Source organism: Chiloscyllium plagiosum, unplaced genomic scaffold (genome assembly GCF_037043375.1).
Source record: "Chiloscyllium plagiosum isolate Xiang-an unplaced genomic scaffold, Cpla_swu_hap1 HiC_scaffold_4, whole genome shotgun sequence".
In the NCBI taxonomy this organism is placed as follows: Eukaryota; Metazoa; Chordata; class Chondrichthyes; order Orectolobiformes; family Hemiscylliidae; genus Chiloscyllium; species Chiloscyllium plagiosum.
The window spans coordinates 9,047,299-9,071,081 of record NW_028270142.1 but is presented as its reverse complement, the minus strand read 5'-3'; the positions used below and the strand labels follow the sequence as shown (position 1 = coordinate 9,071,081).

The 23,783-nt window shown below is 44.1% G+C and overlaps 1 protein-coding gene across 2 annotated transcripts in view; it reads right to left on the bottom strand.

The window, feature by feature from the left end:
- Positions 1 to 13,798: 13,798 nt before the first annotated feature.
- The window catches only part of prex2 (phosphatidylinositol-3,4,5-trisphosphate-dependent Rac exchange factor 2), a 420,366-nt gene continuing 410,381 nt past the window's right edge, over positions 13,799 to 23,783 (bottom strand). For both annotated transcript variants that reach the window (XM_043689238.2, XM_043689237.2), the window contains one exon: positions 13,799 to 14,520. In XM_043689238.2, the coding sequence (XP_043545173.2) occupies positions 14,478 to 14,520 (43 nt within the window). In that variant the 3' untranslated portion in view covers positions 13,799 to 14,477. The remainder of the gene's footprint in view (positions 14,521 to 23,783) is intronic.

Below are 23,783 nucleotides of genomic sequence, written 5' to 3'. Positions count from 1 at the left end.
TAACTGAAGTATTAGTGAGGGAGCACTTTGGGACTAGTTATCATAATTCTATTAGTTTTGAAAAAGAATAAAAGTTAAAGATCTTAATTGGAGTAAGGCAAATTTTATTGGTATGAGACAGGAACTTTCAAAAGTTGATTGGAGTCAACTATTTGCAGGTAAAGGGATGGCTGACAAGTGGGAGGCTTTCAAAAGTCTGATAACGAGATTACTGAGGCATTACATTCCTGTTAGAGTGAAGTGTAAGGCTAGCCAGAGTAGGGAACAATGAATGAATAAAGATACTGAGGTTCTGGTCAAGAATAAGAAAAAGTCACAAGTTAGATATAGCAAACTGGAATCATACGAATCTCTTGAAGAGTCTAAAGGGTGTAGGAGAATAGAGAGACCTAAGGGTTCGGGTACGTAATTCTTTGAAATTTGTGTAACAGGTAGACAGGGTGGTTGCGAAGGTATTTAACAAACTTGTCTTCATTGCTCAGACCTTTGAGTATAGGAGTTGGGATATCATGTTGAGGTTGTACAGGATGTTGGTGAGGCCACATTTTGAGTACTGTGTACAGTTCTGGTTGTCCTGCTATAGAAAGGATATTATTAAATTGGAAAGAGTTCAGAAAAGATGTTACTGGGACTGGAGGATTTGAGTTATAAAGATAGGCTGGATAGACTGGGACTTTTTTCACTGGAGTTGAGGAAGTTGAGTCTGGGGGTTATCATTGACTAGAAACTGAACTGAATGAGCCATATGAACACTGACAAAGAGTGACCAGACTTGAAATGCTAACTCTGTTTTTCTCCCCTAGATTCTGCCAAACCTGCTGAGTTTCTTGAGCAATTTATGTTTTCACTTCGATGGCAACAACAGCAGGTCAGGAGCTTGGAATTCCACAGTGAGTAGCTCCCCTCCTGTCTCCCTGATATCTGTCCACCATCTACAAGGCACAAGGCAGGAGTGTGATGGTCTGGATGGATGCAGCTCCAACAAACACTGAAGGAACTTACCCCTATCCAGGGCAATGCTGCCTGCTATATTGGAACCACAGTTTAGAAGCTTAGAAGATTGTGAATGGCATGGATAGACTGGAAAGCATGAAACTTTTTCCCTGGTGGAGGGGTGAATTACTGGGGGACACAGGTTCAAGGTGCGGGGGTGGAGCAAGTTTAAAAGAGATGTGCGAGGCAAGTCTTTCATGCAAAGGGTGGGGAATGTCTGGAACACGCTGCCAGACGAGGTGGTGGAAGCAGACACAGCAGCAGCATTCAAGAAGCTCCTGGATAAAAACAGGAATAGGAAGGGAATAGAGGGATACGGATCCTGTCAGTGAAGACAGTTTTAGTACGGAAGGGCAAAATGTGTCAGCATAGGCTTGGAGGGCCGAAGGGCCTATTCATGTACTGCATTGATCATTGTTCTTTGTTCACAGTCTGGATTAGACTGGGGTGCTAGAAAAGCACAGCAGGTCAGGCAGCATCTGAAGAGCAGGAAAATCAATGATTCGGGTAAGTCTGTTTCCACACTGTAGGGGTTCTATCTGGGAGGGCGAGGTAGTTGGGGGGGGGGGTGAAGTTGAGGTGGGGTTAAAGGCGAGGGGGAGTAAAGGCGAGGGGGCGGTAAAGTTGAGGGGGCTAAAGTCGAGGTGGGGTAAAGGCGAGGTGGGGTAGAGTCGAGGGGAGGTAAAGGCGAAGGGGTAAAGTCGGGCGGGTAAAGTCACAGAGTGGAGGTAGGGGAGCAGAGAGGGAGAAATGTAGGTGTCAAGGGGGAGGCACGTGATCTACGTTTTAAATTTCCAAACTCTGCCAATATTTTTGAGAAGGGGAAAGGAAATAATAAAAGATTGAAAATCAAGTTAGAAATGACTGCATGAAGAGCAGGGCGTGGAGAGACACAGAGAGAGAGACACAGAGAGAGAGACAGAGAGGGACAGTGAGACAGAGAGAGAGAGAGAGACAGACAGACAGGGGGTCCCTTCATCACCAAAGAACAGGAGCAACAGTGCATACCATTTACAAATGCACTGTGGTAACTCACCAAGACTCCTTTGACCACACCTTTCACACCCAAAACCTCCAACATCAAGAAGGATAAATGCAGCAGATACATGGGAGCACCACCTCCTGGAAGTTTCCCTCCAATGTTGTACACACCCTGGATTGGAACTGTACGGTTGGTCGCTAGATCAAAATTCGAAAACTCCTTCCTCTAACAGCACTCTGGGAATCCAGCCAAGGATTCTAGCAATTCAAGAAGTTAGCTTAGCACCACCTCCTCAAGGACAAGTAGGTGTGGACAACACATCCTGGCCAAGATAGAGACAACTGCATCCCATGTAGAAATCAAAAAATCACTCTGCATGCATTCTCAATACCTCAGTGATGGGAATCAGATGGATACTTCCCTCTTACTGCAAGTACTCAGTCCCCCATGGGGACTGTTGGGATTCTGCCTTTGAATTTGAATTTGGATTATGTTTTATTGTCATGTATACTCAAGTACAGGGATACAGGAGGACAGTGAAACATATACAGTATCACCATTCACGGCACGTACCAAATCTTGGGTAAAAAGTCGAAAAATAAAGAAACATGTAAAAGTTCAATGTTATAGTTCTTCTCATTGTAACGTAGTAAATAAGAAATAAAGGTGAAAGTTCTAAGTTACAGTCCCTCTTTAAGCCATGGGTCTGCAGTTGCTCCACACTGCACTTTCCACAGGAGGACTCTCTCTCTCCCCTAAGCTGGGCCCAATCTCTCTCCCTCACAAGGACTTGCTGTCTCTCTTCCCCATGAGGACACTCTTCCCCCCCCCCCCCCACGCTAGGCCCAATCTCGCTCCCCCCCTACGCTGGGCCCAATCTCTCTCCCTCACAAGGACTTGCTGTCTCTCTTCTCCATGAGGACTCTTTCCCCCCTACGCTGGGCCCAATCTCTCTCCCCCCTACGCTGGGCCCAATCTCTCTTCACCCCTCCCACGCTAGGCCCAATCTCTCTCCCCCCTACGCTGGGCCCAATCTATCTCCCTCACAAGGACTCGCTGTCTGTAACCCATGAGGACTCACTCTTTCCCTCATAAGGACTCGCTGTCTCTAACCCATGAGGACTCACTCTCTCCCTCATAAGGACTCGCTGTCTCTAACCCATGAGGACTCACTCTCTCCCTCACAAGGACTCATTGTCTCCCCTCTACTGGCCCAATCTGTCTCCTGCACTAGGCTTGATCTCTCGATCCCCGCGAATCCACGCTGCCACTTTGCCCTGTCTGCCAGGTCACCAGTGTCCCACCCTGGTGCCATTCCTCTCCACCAGCTGCCCTGCGGTGCCCCCTTGCCGAGGCACACCAACCTCCTTGCAAAGTCCTCGCTGTGGGCACCTAGCCCCTGCCGGAGCCACCGCTTCTTCCCTGACCGAGCTGCCTCTGGAAGGTAAGTGGAGAGAAAAAAAATTAAAAAGAACTTAGAAAACAGCAAAAAAAGAAGAAAGAAAAGCACTCAGAGTAGATGGGCACTGGCTTAGGAGCCTCACTGTCTCACAGAGTCTGTGGAGTAATGGATTATTGTAAATTAATCAGTAATGTAACAGATGATGTAATCATGACATAGGGTGAACAGTAGATTCAGATAGAGACTGAGATAGAAGCTAGGCTCTGTACAGGCTGCATAGTGTGAATAAAGAGGTAGGATTACTTCACCACGCTACCATCCATATTACTGGTGGAGTAAAGCAGATAAGAAGCACCAGTCCAATCAACACTAAGGGGACTGTGATAAACCAAAATAAAAGGAAGACTGCACTGTGATATCAAAGTCCCTTCCATGTACAGCCCTCATTCCCAACATTAGGTGGCAGCATTGCAGCAAAGGTTAGACACATCCAATACCAAACACTTTCAAAATTCCCAGGTGACAATCTGCAACTTAAAATGGCTGCTGTGATCACCTGACCACAGATTGACTACAGAACTCACTCAATCAATTCTATCATCTCATCCCAAGACTGTAAAGGCAGTGAGCTAAGTCAGTACCAAGGATGCCTTTTATTTTATTCACTTGTGGGACATGGGCATCGCTGGCTGGGCCCAGCATTTATTGCCCATCCCTAATTGCCCCTTGAGAAGGTGGGGGTGAGCTGCCTTCTTGAACTGCTGCAGTCCATTTGGTGTGGTGTAGGTTGACTCACAAGTCCTCAGGGAGGGAATTCCGGGACCCGGCGACAGAATATTCCTGCAGAGTGTTCCACTTGGGATGACAATGGAACCAGACTAGAAAATATAAAAACAAACCATATTTCAGTGGCTCACTTGGCAGAGCAGAGAGGGTAGAAAAAAATGGATTCACAATAACAAGATCTGAAAGGCTTGCATGCTCTCTCTTTCTTTCTTTCTCTCTCTCTCTCTCTCCCCACAAGGATTAGCGTGTCAGGGACCTCTGATGGGCCCATGGGTTTCAAAAAGGAGTCTGCCCACCTTACCCAATACCAGCTGAAGCTGCCAGTCCACTGGGTAAAATAGAACCAAGAATGGGATGATCCCTTTAAGTTCCCATCAGTTGACCATTTAAGGGCCTCAGACAGCTCCAGTGAAGGTGAGATGGGGTGGGGAGAGTTGGTGAGGTTTAGTTGGTGGTGTGACTCAGTGGCTAGCCCTGCTGCCTCACAGCACCAGGAACCCAGGTCCCTTGGGTGACTGTGTGGAGTTTGCACATTTTCCCCATGTCTATGTGGCTTTCCTCCAGGTTTTCTGGTTTCCTCTGACAGTCCAAAGATGTGCAGGTTAGATGCATTGACCATGGGAAATGCAGGGTTACAGGGATAGGATAGGAGGGTCAGTGTGAGCTGAATGGCCTGTTTCCCCACTGTAGGAATTCTATAATTCTCGCAAGAGGCAGGAAAGCCTGGATTTGCAAGCTTTCTGCCTTTAATACTGCAGTGTGTTTTTTTTTTGTGGGCATAGAGGAGGGAGTAGAACATCTAATCTGTACAGCATTGTGACTAAATATGTAAAATACATTATTATTTACTTCTTTTGTCTATTCTCCACCTTGATTGAGAGTTAAGGTTTCAGAACAGAGAGGTAAACAGGCCCTTGTGTTTGGCAGATTCAGTTTGCAAGCCCAATTTGCCCACATATTTATTTTGACCGTTATGTCACCTCCCACTTAAAGCACAAAATTTAAAAAAACTTCAAAGTTTGAAAAAATAATTAAATGTAGAAGCAATTTTTTTAAAAAAAGTTGTGATGCTGATTAGTTACTAGAAATCAAATTTAAAATCCAGCCCTTTCAATTCTTTAAAATCGAACTGGCAGGTTCCGTCAGGGCCAATAGGCAAGAATAAAGATATTTGAAAACTTAGCAGAAACTTTAGCTATGAAATATTAGAGTTAATATAAAAACAAGCTGCCTGGTAGAGCTGAATTCACTGCATACTTTACATAATGTCAATGGATGGCTTTTAAAGGATGATACATTTTTACCAATTTACCAATCTTACCAATTTTTATAGATGCACCATAGAAAGGATCCTATCTGGATGCATCTCAGCCTGGTATGGCAACTGCTGTGCCCATAGACTTCAAGAAACTGCAGAGAGTTGTAATGCAGATTTCAAAGAATTATGTACCTGAACACCTTGGTCTCTCTGTTCGACAAAACTACCCAGGACCCTACCATTAATCATATATGTACTGCCCTCGTTTGTTTTACCAAAGTGCAATATTTATCCAAATTGAAATTCTAAAATTTGGTACAGTGTCACATAACAGATTTGTGACAGAAGTTACAGGTCGTGGAATAAAAGGATCATGGAGACAAAATTGGCTGAGAGATAGGAAGCAGAGAGCAATAGTGAATGGATATTTTCAGATAGAAGAAAGTTTTGTAGTGAAGTTCCCCAGAAGTCAATATTGGGACTTCTTCATTTCATTGTTTTTATTGACTATTTAAATCCTGGTGAGCAGGGGACAATTTCAAAATTTTTGTATGAAACAAAACATGGAAGTGAAGATTGTTGAAAATCACATAACATCAGGTTATAGTTCAACGGATTTATTTGGAAGCACTAGCTTTCAGAACAGTGCTTCCAAACAAACCCGTGTGTGTGTGTTGTGTGTGATTTTTAATTTTGTCCACCCCAGTCCAACATCGGCATCTCCAAATTGGAAGTGAACATGACAGTATAGAACATCAAAAGGATATAGCCACTTTGGTGGAGAGGGAAGAAGGGTGGCAGATGCAGTTTAATGAAGAGAAGTGTGATGTTTGGCAGGAAGAATGGACAGACAATACCAAATAAAGGGTGCAATTTTGAAGGGGTTGCAGGGTCAAGTGGACCTGGAACTGGGCACAGATCACACAGTGAATACAAAATACAGTGTCCTTAATCGGGGCACAGAGTATAAAAGTAAGGAAGTGATGTCGACATTGTCAGCTGGAGTATTGTGCACAGTTTAGGGCCCCACAGTGTAGGAAAGATGGGAATGCATTGGAGAGAACGCAATAGATTTACAAGAATGATTCCCGAGATGAGAAACGTTAGTTAGGAGGATGGGCTGGGACTGTTCTCCTTGGAGAGAAGGAAGCTAAGAGGAGATCTAATCAATGTTTTCAAAACCATGAGGGAGCTGGATTGAGTAGGTTGTGAGAAAATATTCCCACTCATAATAGGTTCAAGAACAAGACGGCGTAGATTTAATTATTCCAAACCAGCTGTAGGTGGACTTTCCAGGGTGTGCACTCGCCTGAACACTGGCCTGTGAGTTCTCTTACTCGATTGAAGTCTAGTGGATCTCTTTCGTTGTCACGAGTCCACATACTGGCAGCAACTACAATGGCTTGCCGGCCCTGATCTGTATGAAATGTTTATCCGTTTGGCCAAGGCTTGACTTGGTTTTGATGTTTTGCTGTGGGCTGACCAAGAGTCTATATCCTGAGTGAGGAAACACACTTCCCTGAACCCCAAGCTCAGTTGGACTGGAGAGGGTGTCCCCTTCCAATGCAATACCCTGCAACTCAAATGCTCCACTTGCTGCATTCTCCAATGACAGCCAGTTGTAGAACCTGATTGAAGTCCAGTTGGGCTTCAGCGAGTCAACACTTTTGCATAGTTGTGTCATTAATCCCACATCCCAACCGATCTCTCAGCATCTCATTAAGGGTTAAACCAAAGTCACTTGCCTCTGTCAGTCATCTTAACCTCGTCAAAAATCCCGATAAGGATTCCTCTGATTCTTGAATTGCTGAGTAAACCAATAGCATCTCAAAATCAGAGGAGGCTTGGGGTCATGATATTCCTGAACAAAATCTGTCAACTCTTGAAAGGTTTTAGTAGCTGGTATACTGGGAAAGGTTTTAGTAGATGGTGCCTCTGGGAAAGGTAGGCTCCTTAAAACCAAATAAGCTGAGGAGCCACAAGCTGGCAGGAGAATTACTCTTTGCTTTTCATCTGCCCAGATGAATTATTTGCCCAGAAAAAAAAAACACATTCTTTCCACATCCTGGGCCCAGCCTTTGATGTTGGTCTGTGTTGGTGGTGGCTGTTGTCCGTGCGCCGGTTGGGGCGGAAGTGACGTCACCGCTCGCTGCGGTGGTGGTGACTGCAGCAGCCACGTGGGCAATGGCGCCCGAGCGGTTCCAAAGGTCGCGAGAAGGTTCAGGAACGGTCGAGGAATCCGGAGTGTGGGGGTGAGCACATGAAAGTTTTTGTACTTACTTTCTTTGGTGTTCGATATGGCTAGGAAAAAACGTTTGATGGCAGGATTAAGCTTCCCAAATAATGGCATGACGCCAGAAACACTTCTCCCAATTCAAAGGCTGGGAGCAAGTAGTGAACAGGTTTCTTCAGGAGTGATTGTTTCTCTCGTCCCACTGAAATAACTCCACAGAGGTCGGTATCCCATCAGCAAATCACTAACACTGATCCTGCTCCCTCAGAGCCAGCTCTCCGAGTGAGCAGAACCTTTGAATCCTGGTTAAAAAAAACAAACAGGAGTATCAATGTCAACAGAAATTTGATTTCTTTTATTACATCGCCAATTTCTCTCCTCGCCTGCTTCCTGAAATAACTCCATGATGGTCGATCTCCCGTTACCGAGTCACCCTTTATTTGTACTTGGAGAGTCCTTGACACTGGTCCAGCTCCCTCGGAATGCTCTCAAACTCTCAAAAATGCTGAACACTATGGGCAGTTTAGCATGGCCAGTGCATCTGGCTGAAACTCCTTTGGACAGGGGGAGGAAGCCCATGGAAACGCAGAAAGAATGTGCAAACTCCGAACAGGCAATCATCGACGGTGGGAATGGAACCCAGATCCCTGGCACTGAGAGGCAGCATTGCTAACCACTGAGCCACTGTGCTAGTCCCTCATTTCATAGAATCCTTACAGTGTGGAAACAGGTTCCTCAGCCCAACAAATCCACACTGACCCTTTGAAGAGTAACCCACTCAGAAGCATTCCGCTAACCTATTACTCTACATTTACCCTTGACTAATGCACCTCACCTACACATCCTGAATACTATCGGCAATTTAGCATGTCCAGGTCGCCTAATGTGCACATCTTTGGACTATGGGAGGAAACCCACACAGACACAGGGAGAATGTGCAAACTCCACACAGACAGTCACCCGAGGCTGGAATCGAACCCGGATCCCCAGCGCTGTTAGGTACCAGTGCTAACCACTGAGCCACCGTGCCATCCCAAACTCCTGTTTCTCCTTTTTCTTTATTTTCTCTTTTTTTTTTAAAATGGGCAATGCTTTGTGATAATTCCCTGTTTTTTTTCTTTTTTTTCTCTCTTTTGTTTTATTAAACCCCCACACTACCGCCTAACTGCGGTAGTGCTTATTTTTCCCCAGCACCCATGGTGTGTGGGTGTGTGTATATGTGTGTGTGTGTGTGTGTGTGTGTGTGTGTGTGTGAGACACAGTGAGAGACACAAGGTGCACAAATCTTTATTCAATTTCTACTACCAGGAAGATAGGAAACATCCGAGTGGCCAGTGACAAGCACTGCCCTTCACATCGAAGGGAAAACTCCTGTTTGTTTGTCTTTTTTTTTTAAAATGAAGCACCTCACATTTATCTGAATTAAACTCCATCTGCCACTTATATTACAGATTAGATTACATTACATTACATTACAATGTGGAAACATGCCCTTCGGCCGAAGCGCAACCCACCCATACCCCTACATTTACCGCTTACCTAACACTACGGGCAATTTAGCGTGGCCAATTCACCTGACCTGCACATCTTTGGACTGTGGGAGGAAACCGGAGCACCCAGAGGAAACCCGAGCACCCAGAGGAAACCCACGCAGACACGGGGAGAATGTGCAAACTCCACACAGTTAGTCGCCTGAGGTGGGAATTGAACCCGGGTCTCTGGCGCTGTGAGGCAGCAGTGCTAACCACTGTGCCACCGTGCCGCCTGCAAAACTCCTGTTTGTATCTGTCAGCCAGGGCTCCCTGATTGAACCAGGTTAACAGCCACAATGAGGGAACTCATACTCTATGATGTGCATCTGGCTACTTCATTACAATCTCTTCAGTGGGACAGGCTAGATGGGCTGAATGGCCTACCCCGTTCCTCAGTTTCTCTACCCACAATCCTTCACAGTCACTCATCTAAAATGCAATGTTATCACAAGCCATTCAATTTCAATTTGTATTATCTGAAAGTCAATGGAAAACTGTTCAACCCTGTATCATCTAATAAGTCTCTGAATTCAAATTCAGTGTCATTATTTAGAATGGAAAGATCCAAGGGGAGAAAAATAAACAAGTTGGAATCCTTTAACTGCCTATTAGGTTTGTAAACAAAAAAGAGATCACATCAATAATAAATGCTATTCTTGGCTCATGAGTGTTTCAAAGTTCTTAAGACCACCTGCTGAGCTGTGAAATCTGAAGCCCAGCCAAGCATTCGTAATAGAACAGCTCTCATAACCAGTATTTCCAGCCGCATTGACAGGAAAGAAATCTAAGCAGAATGCCCATCAATTAATGGCAGGTGAATAGGTGCAGATCATCCTTTACATTGACTTTTCTTTTTAAAAAGTATCTGATTTGCCAGTCCAATTAAAGCAAAAATATGACTGCAGATGCTGGAATCAGGGTCGAGAGCGTAGTGCTGGAAAAGCACAGCAGGTCAGGCAGCATCCAAGGAGCAAGAGAATCAATGTTTTGGGCATAAGCCCTTCATCAGGAATTCCAGATGCTGCCTGACCTGCTGTGCTTTTCCAGCACCACACTCTCGACAAAACTATAACAGCAGAGGACATTTAGTATTTGCCTTTTTTTAACTGAGGGCAGTCCTTTTCCAGTGGTGGAAGTACTGTGAATTATGATTAGATTAGATTCTCTACAGTGTGGAAGCAGGCCCTTCGGCCCAACCAGTCCACACCGACCCTCTGAAGAGCATTTCTCTCTGACTGATGCACCTAACACTATCAGCAATTTAGCATGGCCAATTCACCTGATCTGCACATCTTTGGACTGTGAGAGGAAACTGGAGCACCCGGAGGAAACCTACACAGACACAGGGAGAATGTGCAAACTCCACACTGACAGTCACCTGAGGCTGGAATCAAACCTGGGACCCTGGTGCTGTGAGGCAGCAGTGCTAACCACTAAGCCACCATGCTGTCGCAAAGCAATTACATAATACAAATGTCAACATACCTTCGCAGGCATCTCTATGATAAATTGCTGCATCTAAATTACAATTCAACACTCATAAATGTGGTGTTTGAAGATGTCAAATCTTTACATTTACCATTTGAAATATTTCTGATTCCTATCTGAGATTCTGTCTTCTCCAGGAACTCTCAAACCTGATGCTGTTCTAGTGGTTTTCCAAAACCCCACATCAGATGAAAATGTTGTGTGTCAGGATATCTGATTTTTACCCCTCCACCCCATTGAAAATGGGGAAGGTTTGGCGCATTTGCATTTTTCACGCTCCTGAGGTGGAAAAAGGACGAAGGAAAATGGTACCAGGAATACAGGGAAAAATCCGATTTCCTTGCAAAGAAATCAAAAGGGCAGCTTCTTGCACACTGAAATAGGCACTGCGTGTCAAAAGAACAGACAACAAAAGAGACAGACAGCACAGGAACAGGCCCTTTGGCCCTCTAAGCCTGTACCCATCATCATGCCCAAACTAAACGAAAAGACAAACCCTCTGCCCTTACTCAGTCCATATCCCTCTATTCCCTCCCTATTCACATAGCCATCCCAGATGCCTCTTAAATGTCACCAACGTTGCTGCTTCCACCACCCCTTCTGGCAGTGCATTCCAGGTTCCTACCACTCTCTGGGTGAAAAACGTCCCTCACACATCTTCCTTAAACTTTCCCCCTTGAACCTGTGCCACCTTGTAATTGAAACTTCAGCCCTGGGCAAAAAGCCTCTGACTATCCTTCCTTCACAAATTCAAAGAAAACAGAATAAGACACTACTCCACAAGTATTTCAGACCCAACAAATGACACAAACAAAAAATGAAAAAATTCCAGTTGATATGCTGTCACAAAGAAGTACCTAACAATGTTAGTCATTCCATGCAAAGAAGAAGTGCCTTCTCAAGGCTCATTGTAAACTTCCTAACACCTAGTTATTGTAGGGAGGCAATGGCCGAGTGGTATTATTGCTGTATTGTTACTATAGAGACCCAGATAAGGTTCTTCAAACCCAGGTTCAAATCCTGCTCTGGTAGATGAATGCAGAAAATTACAGCGCAGTACAGGCCCTTCGGCCCTTGCTGTTGTGCTGACCTGTGGAACCAATCTTAAGCTCATCTATCCTACACTATTCCATCTTTATCCAGTGACTTATTTAAATGCCCTTAAAGTTGGCAAGTCTACTACTGTTGCAGGCAGTGCATTCCATACCCTTACTACCCTCTGAGTAATGAAACTACCTCTGACATCTGTCCTATATCTATCACCCCTCAGTTTAAAGCTATGTCACCTCGTGCTAGCCATCACCATCCGAGGAAAAAGACTTGCACTGACCACCCTATCTAACCCTCTGATTATCTTATACGTCTCAATTAAATCATCTCTCAACCTTCTTCTCTCCACCAAAAACAGCCTCAAGTCCCTCAGCCTTTCCTCCAAAGACCTTCCCTCCATACCAGGCAACATCCTGGTAAATCTTTCCTATAATGCAATGACCAGAACTGCACCCAATACTCCCAAGTGCGGCCGCACCAGAGTTTTGTACAGCTGCAGCATAACCTCATGGCTCTGAAACTCAATCCCTCTACCAATAAAAGCTAACATACAGCGTGCCTTCTTAACAATCCTATCAACCTGAGTGACAACTTTCAGGGATCTATGTACATGAAGATGGTGGAATTTGAATTCAATTTAAAAAGTCTGGGATTAAGAGTCCATGAATTGATTGTCAGGAAAAACCAATCTGGTTATTAATGCCCTTTAGGGAAGGAAACTGCCATCCTTAACTGGTCTGGCCTAAATTTGACTCTGGATTCACAGCAATTTGGTTGATTTTTAGCTGCCCCCTGGGCAATTAGGGACAGGCAATAAATGCTGGCCTAGCCAGTGATGTCCACATCCCGTCAATCAATTGAACAAACACTGGGGTGGGTTTCAAGCAGATTCTCCCTTCTTCATAAGGGATAGAATATCTAATAGAAATTAAATTAGAATTAAAAAGATGTGAAAACATTCAATTCATTTTACTTATGAGATTAAATCTTCCCTGTTTTGGGATGGAACCATAAATTCCACAAAAAATAAAATGTTCAAGAATGAAAGCTGAAGTACAGAGATGGTTTAAGAAAGGCATTATCATTTGACATGTGGATGACCATTATTTATCACAATAATTTCTACAGAACGATGAATATCTAAGCGGACCATAAAATTGGGTTTTGACACTTGCTTAAACATTGCTGGAAGATTTTGGAAGTGAACAGGAACTTAATTAAACTGGTTGGTTCTTGCAGAAAAGTATCACTTTTGGAATGAAGACTTGATGATACAAACATTCTGTACATTTGATAATTTGGAAATGGGCAATGGGTTTGACTGGACATCAGAAAGTATTATCACTTTATGTGAGTCTATGTGTTTATTCTGTGTTGGTAGAATCATAGAAGTATCCATTTGGCCCATCAAGTCCACACCGGCCCTCAATTTCCCATGGCGAATCCACCTAACCTGCACATCTTTGGACTGTGGGAGGAAACCAAAGCACCGGGAGGAAGGGAGAGCGTGCAGACTCCACACAGTCACCTGAGGGTGGAATCAAACCCAGGTACCTGGCACTGTGAGATAGCAGTGCTAATCACTGAGCCAACATGCTACCCCAGTTAAATAAATGACAATAGTTTCTCAGCTTGTGTCACTAGCTATTCAATTCAGAGCGTTGTTATATTGCAAAGCATTAAAGTGTTCTTTCAGAACTAGAGGGCAAAATAGCGTGAGCACATGGTTAAGAAACATAACATTAATAAGACATTGATGGTATGTTTACGTATGCTTGTCTTATGTGAATAAAAGTACCGTGAAAAGATATTATCCAATATTTCTGTTAATTATACAAATGTAAATGTTTACTCAATGTAATCTAAAGAAAAGGCACAAGGAAAATCCGCCTTAAATATATTCAAATATAACATCTACATCATGTATTCGTGTCTTAAAAGATGTCTACATTTTCTATGTTTAATATCCTGAAGAAAAATTGAATCATGTTCTCTGTTACGCTGCTTTTATCTCCCTTCTTTCCTATCACATATTACAAATACTCTCATTGAAGATTCTATACGCAGCAGGAAGGCCAAAGTAATTTATTGCATTAAAGACAAATCAAACTTTATAGCAAATACAAAACAATATATGATGGGGAATGGGTGAAAGGTTATAATACAGTCACAGCCTCAGTACGGCAAATTCACTGATGTTTGTGCTATATAAAATATTATCTGAACTCCTTGGTTATATTACAGCTTTGTTGTATACTCTTAATAGAAAACTGCTTCGGGCATCTTCTTAGTGATATGCATTAGCAAATGTGACTACATCTGACAACAGACAGTGAAAATGTAGCATATCATCTTAAATACTGAGCAATTCAAATTTACAAAATAGTATCAACAAATTATACTTTAATAATGTAAGAGATAAAGATTAAAGATTTGTAACAGTTGAGTGTAGCTTCTTAAATTGATAGTTCATTAAATATTATGCTTTATAAATTTACACTAGTTTTAATTAATTTTATAGTTTAAACACCAACCATAGCTTGAATCCATAACAAAAAAAAATTCCAGTTGTGTCAGTGGTCAAAGTTTATATTGATATAGCTCATAAAAAGGTGAACACTTCATTTTACCAGCACTATGAATATCTTGGGAGCAGACCAGGATCATTCTGCTGTCTGGATCAGAAATGCTGTTTCACTTGTTATTGAAGAGACTACATCTAGGTATCCCTGGGTTAAGTACTAGCAGGAATCTCATGCATCTCCATCAGGGGACGGCTGACATAGCTTGTACAATCTAACAGAAACAGATGGTAGATATTAGACTATGATTGAATACAATGTATTCATAATTATCAAATTTATTAAGCATTCACTATGGAACATTAAAATGAAGTAAATAATAATTATATCACTGAATGCTTTGGCCAACAGAAAATATCTTGTTGCACTTTACTACATTTGAAAACAAGGCATAAGTGAGGACTGCAGATGCTGGAGAGCAAAGTCTAGATTAGAGTGGTGCTGGAAAAGCACAGCAGTTCAGGCAGCATCCGAGGAGCAGGAAAATCGACGTTTCGGGCAAAAGCCCTTCATCAGGAATACAGGCAGGGAGCCTCCGGGGGGGGGGGGGGGTGATAAATGGGAGGGGGGTGCAGCAATCACGTTTACCTCTCCACCCTGGAGGCTCCCTGTCTCATTCCTGATGAAGGGCTTTTGCCCGAAACGTCGATTTTCCTGCTCCTCAGATGCTGCCTGACCTGCTGTGCTTTTCCAGCACCACTGTAATCTCTACATTTTCTAACAAGCTCTGTAAACTATATTGCTGGTGCTGAAGCGGAATAAACATCCATAGACATTTGTTTCATTTAAATAATATTGTGGAAAAGGCAATTTACCTTGGCCATGAAAACCAATGAGCTCATGGAAAATAAATAAACTTTCTATTATTTTTCATGACATCCTATCAGATGTCATTATTCTCATCGAATTCCCTGACCTTGCTGATGTTACAAGAAACTACAAAGAGAGGCTCAATCGTTCTTTTTCTAAAAGAAACCTTTAAAATATCTTCATACAACCAGCCTTCATTTGAACTAAATTGAAGTACTATAAAGTGTAATAGATTCTTGAGGTTGGAGATAACTGCTTAAAGAAGGAATGAAATAGTGTCCGTGGATGCTCTAAGTTATTGCTGCAACTATGTGAATCACATCAACTATCAGTAACCACATCAGTTTAACAAATAATCCAATAATGTTGAAATAAACTAGTTGAATCTAAAAGAGAGAGGAGGCATAATCAATTAGGTCCATGGTAAATTCTTAATGGAACACAGCCAATGCCTGATGTGACACAATTAAACTGACTTCTGTGAAACTCATGAGTAACTGGTTTAAACAACATATTGAATTGATTTGAAATTAATTGAATTAGCTCTAGCTGTATTGTCCATCTTAGGTACAAAGGTCCCTGGGTACAGATACTTGAGACCAAATTCTTAGGAAGCAGAAGAAATTAGAAAAGTAAAGATATAAATAGTCCAGCATTACAGCTCATTGGAATAAATTAGAAAAGGAAAAAAGGAAAAAGTTCAGAGTATCAGTCTTTCCAACCCAGTCTATGGTGATACCTAGCCTTATGGGAGATCTCCACTGCCTGCACCAGACCCACCAACAGGAGGCGCTCCATTCTCTGTGCCATCTCTTCACCGCTGGGCCCACTGCGCTGATGCCAAGTATATTAGTTGGAACTGTTGTTTTAAAATATTTATCATCATCAGTATGGATTTAACTATTTGAAACTCAAACAATGTAAGGAAAAAATGAATGGGGATCGGTGCATATTGGGAAAGGGATAAGTAGTGACTGAAAGCTGGCTTGATAATAAGAAATAGAAAATAGACACAGTAATAGATCACATGATGTCTCGAGATTGTTCTGCTTTGCCCCACATCTCCCGCGCTGCCCACATGTCTGCATTCGCTTGGACACACAAATCAGACTCAAAGCTATAAATATACTGGGCCAAACACCAGCCAAACGCCAGCTCGCAGATACCTCCTCCTACTGCCCCCTTGACCATGACCCCACTCCCCACCACCAAACCATCATCTCCCAGACCGTCCATAACCTCATCACCTCGGGGGATCTCCCATCCACCGCCTCCAACCTCATAGTCCCACAACCCCGCACCGCCCGCTTCTACCTCCTGCCCAAAATCCACAAACCTGACTGCCCCAGCCGACCCATTGTCTCCGCCTGCTCCTGCCCCACCGAACACATCTCCGCATACCTTGACACCGTCCTGTCCCCCTTAGTCCAAGAACTCCCCACCTACGTTCGGGACACCACCCATGCCCTCCACCTGCTCCATGATTTTCGCTTCCCCGGTCCCCAACGCCTTATCTTCACCATGGACATCCAGTCCCTGTACACCTCCATCCCCCATCACGAAGGACTCAAAGCCCTCTGCTTCTTCCTTTCCCGCCTTACCAACAAGTACCCTTCCACTGACACCCTCCTTTGACTGACTGAACTGGTCCTCACCCTGAACAACTTCTCTTTCCAATCCTCCCACTTCCTCCAAACGAAAGGAGTAACCATGGGCACCCGCATGGGCCCCAGCTATGCCTGCCTCTTCGTAGGATATGTGGAACAATCCATCTTCCGCAACTACACTGGCCCCACCCCCCACCTTTTCCTCCGCTACATCGATGACCGTATCGGCGCCGCCTCGTGCTCCCACGAGGAGGTTGAACAGTTCATCCACTTCACCAACACCTTCCACCCTGACCTCACATTCACCTGGACAGTCTCAGATTCCTCCCTCCCCTTCCTCGACCTTTCTATCTCTATCTCAGGCGACCGAATCAACACGGACATCTACTACAAACCAACCGAGTCCCACAGCTACCTGGACTACACCTCCTCCCACCCTGCCCCTGTAAAAACGCCATCCCATTCTCCCAATTCCTTCGACTCCGCCGCATCTGCTCCCAGGAGGACCAGTTCCAAAAACGTACAACCCAGATGGCCTCCTTCTTCAAGGACCGCAATTTCCCCCCCGACGTGGTCGACGATGCCCTACTTCGCATCTCTTCCACTTCCCGCTCCTCCGCCTTTGAGTCCCGCCCCTCCAACCGCCACCAGGACAGAACCCCACTGGTCCTCACCTACCACCCCACCAATCTCCATGTACAGCGCATCATCCGCCGTCATTTCCGCCACCTCCAAACGGACCCCACCACCAAGGATATATTTCCCTCCCCTCCCCTATCAGCATTCCGTAAAGACCACTCCCTCCGTGACTCCCTCGTCAGATCCACACCTCCCACCAACCCAACCTCCACTCCCGGCACTTTCCCCTGCAACCGCAGGAGGTGCAAGACTTGCGCCCACACCTCCCCCCTCACCTCCCTCCAAGGCCCCAAAGGAAACTTCCATATCCGCCACAGATTCACCTGCACCTCCACACACATCATCTATTGCATCCTCTGCACCCGATGTGGCCTCCTCTATATTGGGGAGACAGGCCGGCTACTTGCGGAGCGTTTCAGAGAACACCTCTGGGACACCCGGACCAACCAACCCAACCACCCTGTGGCTCAACACTTCAAGTCCCCCTCCCACTCCACCAAGGATATGCAGGTCTTTGGACTCCTCCATCGCCAGACCACAACAACACGATGGTTGGAGGAAGAGCGCCTCATCTTCTGCCTAGGAACCCTCCAACCACAAGGGATGAACTCGGATTTCACCAGTTTCCTCATTTCCCCTCCCCCCACCTTGTCTCAGTCAAATCCATCGAATTCAGCACCGCCTTCCTAACCTGCAATCTTCTTCCTGACCTCTCTGCCCCCACCCCAGTCTGACCCATCACCCTCACCTTGACCTCTTTCCACCTATCACATTTCCGACGCCCCTCCCCCAAGTCCCTCCTCCCTACCTTTTATCTTAGCCTGCTGGACAAACTTTCCTCATTCCTGAAGAAGGGCTTATGCCCGAAACGTCGATTCTCCTGTTCCCTGGATGCTGCCTGACCTGCTGCGCTTTTCCAGCAACACATTTTCAGCTATAAATATACTCAACAATATAACATCCACACCTTATAGGGTAGAGAATTTCAGGGCTTCACAAACCTGAACAAATTTATCTTAACCTCAGTCCCAAATGATTCATTCCTTAACTGAGACAGTGTCCTTGTGATTACCCCAGCGAAGGTCAAACAAGCTGTCTGTATTTAACCTGCTCATCCTCATCAGATTCAAGTATATTTCAATGCAATCACCTCTCATACTTCAAAACTCCAGAGAAAAGGGTCAAATTTCCCTAATCTATCATTTTAGGACAACCCTCTCATCTGAGGAACTAATCTAGTGAAGCTTAGCTGTACTGTCTCCGGGCAAGAATATCTTTCTTTAATAGGAGGGTCAAAACTGTACATAGTACATCAGGTGTTGTCTCACCAAATTAGAGCAAGATTTCCTAATTGTTATACCCAGGCCCCTTGCAATAAAGGCCATGTGCTATTTGTCTCCATTACTTACTTTCAATACCTTCATGGTAACTTTCAGTCTTCCTTGTACAAGGCAATATTTAAGAGGCATTTGGATGGGTATATGAATAGGAAGGGTTTGGAGGGATATGGGCCGGGTGCTGGCAGGTGGGACTAGATTGGGTTGGGATATCTGGTCGGCATGGACGGGTTGGACTGAAGGTTATGTTTCCATGCTGTACATCTCTATGACTCTATGGGTGTAATTATACCCAGGTTTCTCTGAACACACCTTTCAAAACCTACACTACATTTCTGTTCCTGCCATTTGCTCACTCCCTGAGCAGGTCTGAGGATACAGAGGTCCAAAGGCAAACTTGGGCAAGTGGTATAGTTGGAGATCTTTCTGCAAGGGTTTTCTTGAGCTATAATTTAGATTAGTAGACTTTACTTCAGACTTTAAAACTTCAAGCTAGTTAAGGAGCTGAGTAAACAGAAACTCTCTGACAGCGACAGTTAACTGTCAATCGATTGACAGTGACAAGGTATTAATCACTGTCACTACAAGTTGTCATTTGATTGGAAGTCACCAGGCCTCTATAAATGTAGACATGGAAAGAGGGGCTCTTGTGGTGCACTGGTAGTGTGCACCTCTTACCCAAAAGTCCTGGATTCACGTCTGAACAGGTTGAGTAGAAAATATCTATAAATATAGACATGATGAGGCTGGTCTGGTGCAGTGATAGTAACTCTATCTCTGAGCCAGGAGGCCTGGGTTAAAGCTACATCTGCTCCAGAGGCATATAACAGGTTGGTTTGAAAATTCTAAAAATGGAGATGGGTTTTACACTTGCAGAGTATGACAAGATCTGTTTATGGTGGGTATGAGTGCTAATATTTCACTGTAAGGGGATGGTGTGCTGCTTTTTATCTTTGACAACCTCTGGAAACTGATGAGTGTTCAAGGCTTTAATTAAGTGAGAATGTAGGTGACTGATTTGTGAGGTTTAAAGATTTTATCACTCAAAACGTAGGCAGTTGTTTAAGCCAGTACTAGACAGATAAGTATTACTTGAAGTTTATAGATTAACTAATTAAAATTGATAGGACAGCACTTAAACACTGCTAAAAGGGAAATTGAGCTGGAAGCTTTTCATCACAGACTCATTAGGATTGCAATGCAAGAGAAAGACAAACAACTTTAGAGAGAAAGCAACAATTTCATTTTGCTTGAGAAGACCATACTGATGATCGGTTGGCATAGAGATGTAGCAGGAATGGGTAACTGCTGACAGAATCTCAGGAGGAGGCCAATTGGCCCATTGGCTACTCCAGTTCTTCGAATGATCATCATTGCTTAGTGCTAGAACCCTCACTGATTTTTTTTTTTCTTCCTTTTATCAATCTTTGATTTGGAGCTGGGAACTGAAAGGCGACCTTTAGATTATGAGCGGCGGTTTGTGTTCAAGAAGAGGAACAAACAGGTTCTTCCTCATATTTGAGGCCAGGCCTGAAAGTTAACTGCAAGTTGGTGCATGATCAAAGAACTGTATAAATGTTTCAACCCCAGAGTGATAACTTGCTTAACCAGATGGCAAATATCTGTTCATCAATGAAGTGAGTACCTGGGAATCAGTTCCAGCAAGTTTGGGAGAGAACATGCTGATCAAACAGAGGGAAGGAATGGAGGTTTTTGAAATGTTTGGAACTGGGAGTTTGAGGAGGAAGAGTTTGGCTATTGATGTTATAGCATGAAGGTTTGGAAGCTTTCTGCCTAACCTCCCATTATTGGCTATTGAAAGTTTACTAAGTAGCTATAAGAATTTAAATGAATATTTCTTAGGGTCTACCAGAAGTTATATATGGGTGTCATGAGAAACTAGACAAAATATAATCCCAGATGTCGGTAATGTTACGGATTGTGGAGACTGCATTGATAAACTGGCCAGTTACAGCACATTTATTTATATTTTTCATTATCCCTTAACTGTATCTATTTGCCTGACAGTCTGTCTGTTTTTGTATGAGTGTGGCAACTAGGATTAAAGAGGGTTGGATTTAAACTTTAGACATTAATTCGGTTGACTTGCCGTTTTACTTAGGTCTGCTGAAATTATTGTACTGTTAATAAATTAGGAGAAAGTGAGGACTGCAGATGCTGGAGATCGGAGCTTAAAAATGTGTTGCTGGAAAAGTGACGTTTCGGGCACGAGCCCTTCCTGAAGAAGAGCTCATGCCCGAAACGTCGATTCTCCTGCTCCTTGGATGCTGTCTGACCTGCTGCGCTTTTCCAGCAACACATTTTCAGCTGTTAATAAATTGTCAAGTTTTTTTGATTGAGCTATAAACCTGGTGTTTGGCATTGATTATTCACAAAGTTTGGCACGAGTTATTCAAGATGTCTGGTTAGGAACCATTAGAATGCATTTTGAGGGTCATTTGAGTATTGTAATTTTACAGTGTTGTGAATACAGGGATTAGGGAGGCTGATTTCATTCAACTGTCTGTCTGTGTTTTAACACTAGTGCCAATCTCCTGTTTTTTCCCCCCACATGCTTACACATTGTTTTTGTCCACTGTAAAGCATGAGCCACCTAGCTCATCACCCCACCAATGTATCAATGTCCTTTTGAAGTTCTAAGTGATCCCCTCACAGCTTACAATTTTTCCAAATTTTGTATCAACTGTAAACATTGCATTTTCCTGGCACACCAAGATCCAGGTCATAAATACATATCAAGAAAAGCAATGGTCCCAATACTGACCTCTAGGTAACTCCTCTGAAATCCTTCCTCCAGCCTGACCCATGTTTCCTGTCACTCATCCACATTTGTAGCCACGTTGCTCCTGACCCTTTTATTCCATGACCTCACTTTCCTCACAGACCTGTTGCATACTGAATCAAACATCTTCTGAAAATCCATGTACACCATATTATCAGCATTACTCTTGGCACAGGAACGCAACCTTCTGCCCAACAATGTTGTGCTAAACATGACGCCAAATTAAGCTAATCTTTTCTGACTGCCCTTGGTCCATATCCCCCCATTCCATGCATCTTGATGTGCTTGTCTGAACATCTCTTAAACGCCCCTAATGTATCTGCCTGCACCACCATCCCTGGCAGTGTGTTCCACAATCTTTCCACTCAGTGTAAAAAAAAACTTGCCCCTCACATCACCTTTGAACTTTCCTCCTCTCACCTCAAATACATGCCCTCTAGTATTAGACATTTCAACTCTGGGAAAAAGATTCTGACCGTCAACCCTACCCATGCACCTCAGTTTTATAGTCTTCCATCAAGTCTCCCCTCAGCCTCTACCACTCGAGACAAAACAACCCGAGTCTTTCTAGCCTATCAGTATAGCTCATACCCTCTAGTCCAGGCAGCATCTCTTCTGCCTCTCCAAAGCCTCCATGTCCTTCCTGTATGAGAACTGATCTCATCAAGTCTTTCAATTACCCTCTTCAAAAAAAACTCCAGCAAGTTGATTAAATATGATTTCCCTTTTACAAGTCCCTGCTAATCTTTCCCAATCAACGTGCCTTTTTCCATGTAACTACTAATTATGTACAAAACAATTATCTTTATAGGCCTCCCACCACTAAAGTAAAACCAACTGGCCTGTAATTGTTATTTTATTAATTGATTAAATTCAAACCAGACAGATCGAGTCGGACTGATTGGGGACATTTTCATGGGGTGCAGCAGGAATTGGCTCACTCCCTTACACTCGACTCAGTGAGAAACGTGTCACGTGTGGACATATTGATCTACACACAGGACAAAGAAAATGCAGCTTCGTGCATCAACAAATGAATCATACTGCAGACTCGACTGATAATTGAAGATTGGTTTCCTGTGTAATTCACAGCACAGTCAGGATTATTAGATTAGATTCCCTACAGTGTGGAAACAGGTCCTTCGGCCAAAACAGTCCACATCGACCCTCCGAAGAGTAACCCACCCAGAACCATTTCCCTCCAACTAATGCACCTAACACTATGGGCAATTTAGCATGGCCAATTCACCTGACCCGCACATCTTTGGACTGTGGGAGAAACCGGATAAAACCCACACAGACACGGGGAGAATGTACAAACTTCACACAGCCAGTCACCCAATGCTGGAATCGAACCTGGGACCCTGGTGCTGTGAGACACCGTACTGCCCAAATATTAGCACGTGTTTTTTCAATCATGGAATCACAGTATGAATCCTTACTAACATCGTGTTAAAGACTATTGTCCTTGGTTTTGTAACGTGGGCTGGTTGAGCATGGTCAGCATGCTACCCACTGCAGGCAGTCAATGAGGTGTTGGATAGCGCCCCCCTTCCCCGGCATTGGAATACTTCACGTAAATGCCTGGCATCACACCGGCACCAAAATGCACGCACCATGCCTCTCTGTGTGATAGGCAGAAGGTCTTTTGTGTTTTGATGGTGGTATCCCAGAGTGGAGAAAACCACTTCATGTTTTACTGCACATGTAGCAGCATATAATGGGTGAAAGCGAGGACTGCAGATGCTGGAGATCACAGTCAAGATTAGAGTGGTGCTGGAAAAGCACAACAGGTCAGGCAGCATCCGAGGAGCAGGAACATTGATGTTTCGGGCAGGGGCCCTTCATCAGGAATGAGCTCATTCCTGATGAAGACCCCCTGCCCAAAACGTCGATGTTCTTGCTCCTCGGATGCTGCTTGACCTGTTGTGCTTTTCCAGCACCACACACTCAACTCTGTTCTCCAGCATCTGCAGTCCCGTTTTCACCCATTATATGCTGCTACATGTGTAGTAAAACATGAAGTGGTTTTCTCCACTCTGGGATACCACCATCAAAACACAAAAGACCTTCTGCCTATCACACAGAGAGGCATGGTGCGTGCGTTTCGGTGCCGGTGTGATGCCAGGCATTTAGGTGAAGTATTCCAATGTCTGGGGGGGGGGCTATCCAACACCTCATTGACTGCCTGCAGTGGGTAGCATGCTTTTTCACAACTTGATCTATGCTTCAGTCGCAAAAGTCCAGTTTAATGTTTCAAGTCAATGAGATTTCCATGAGG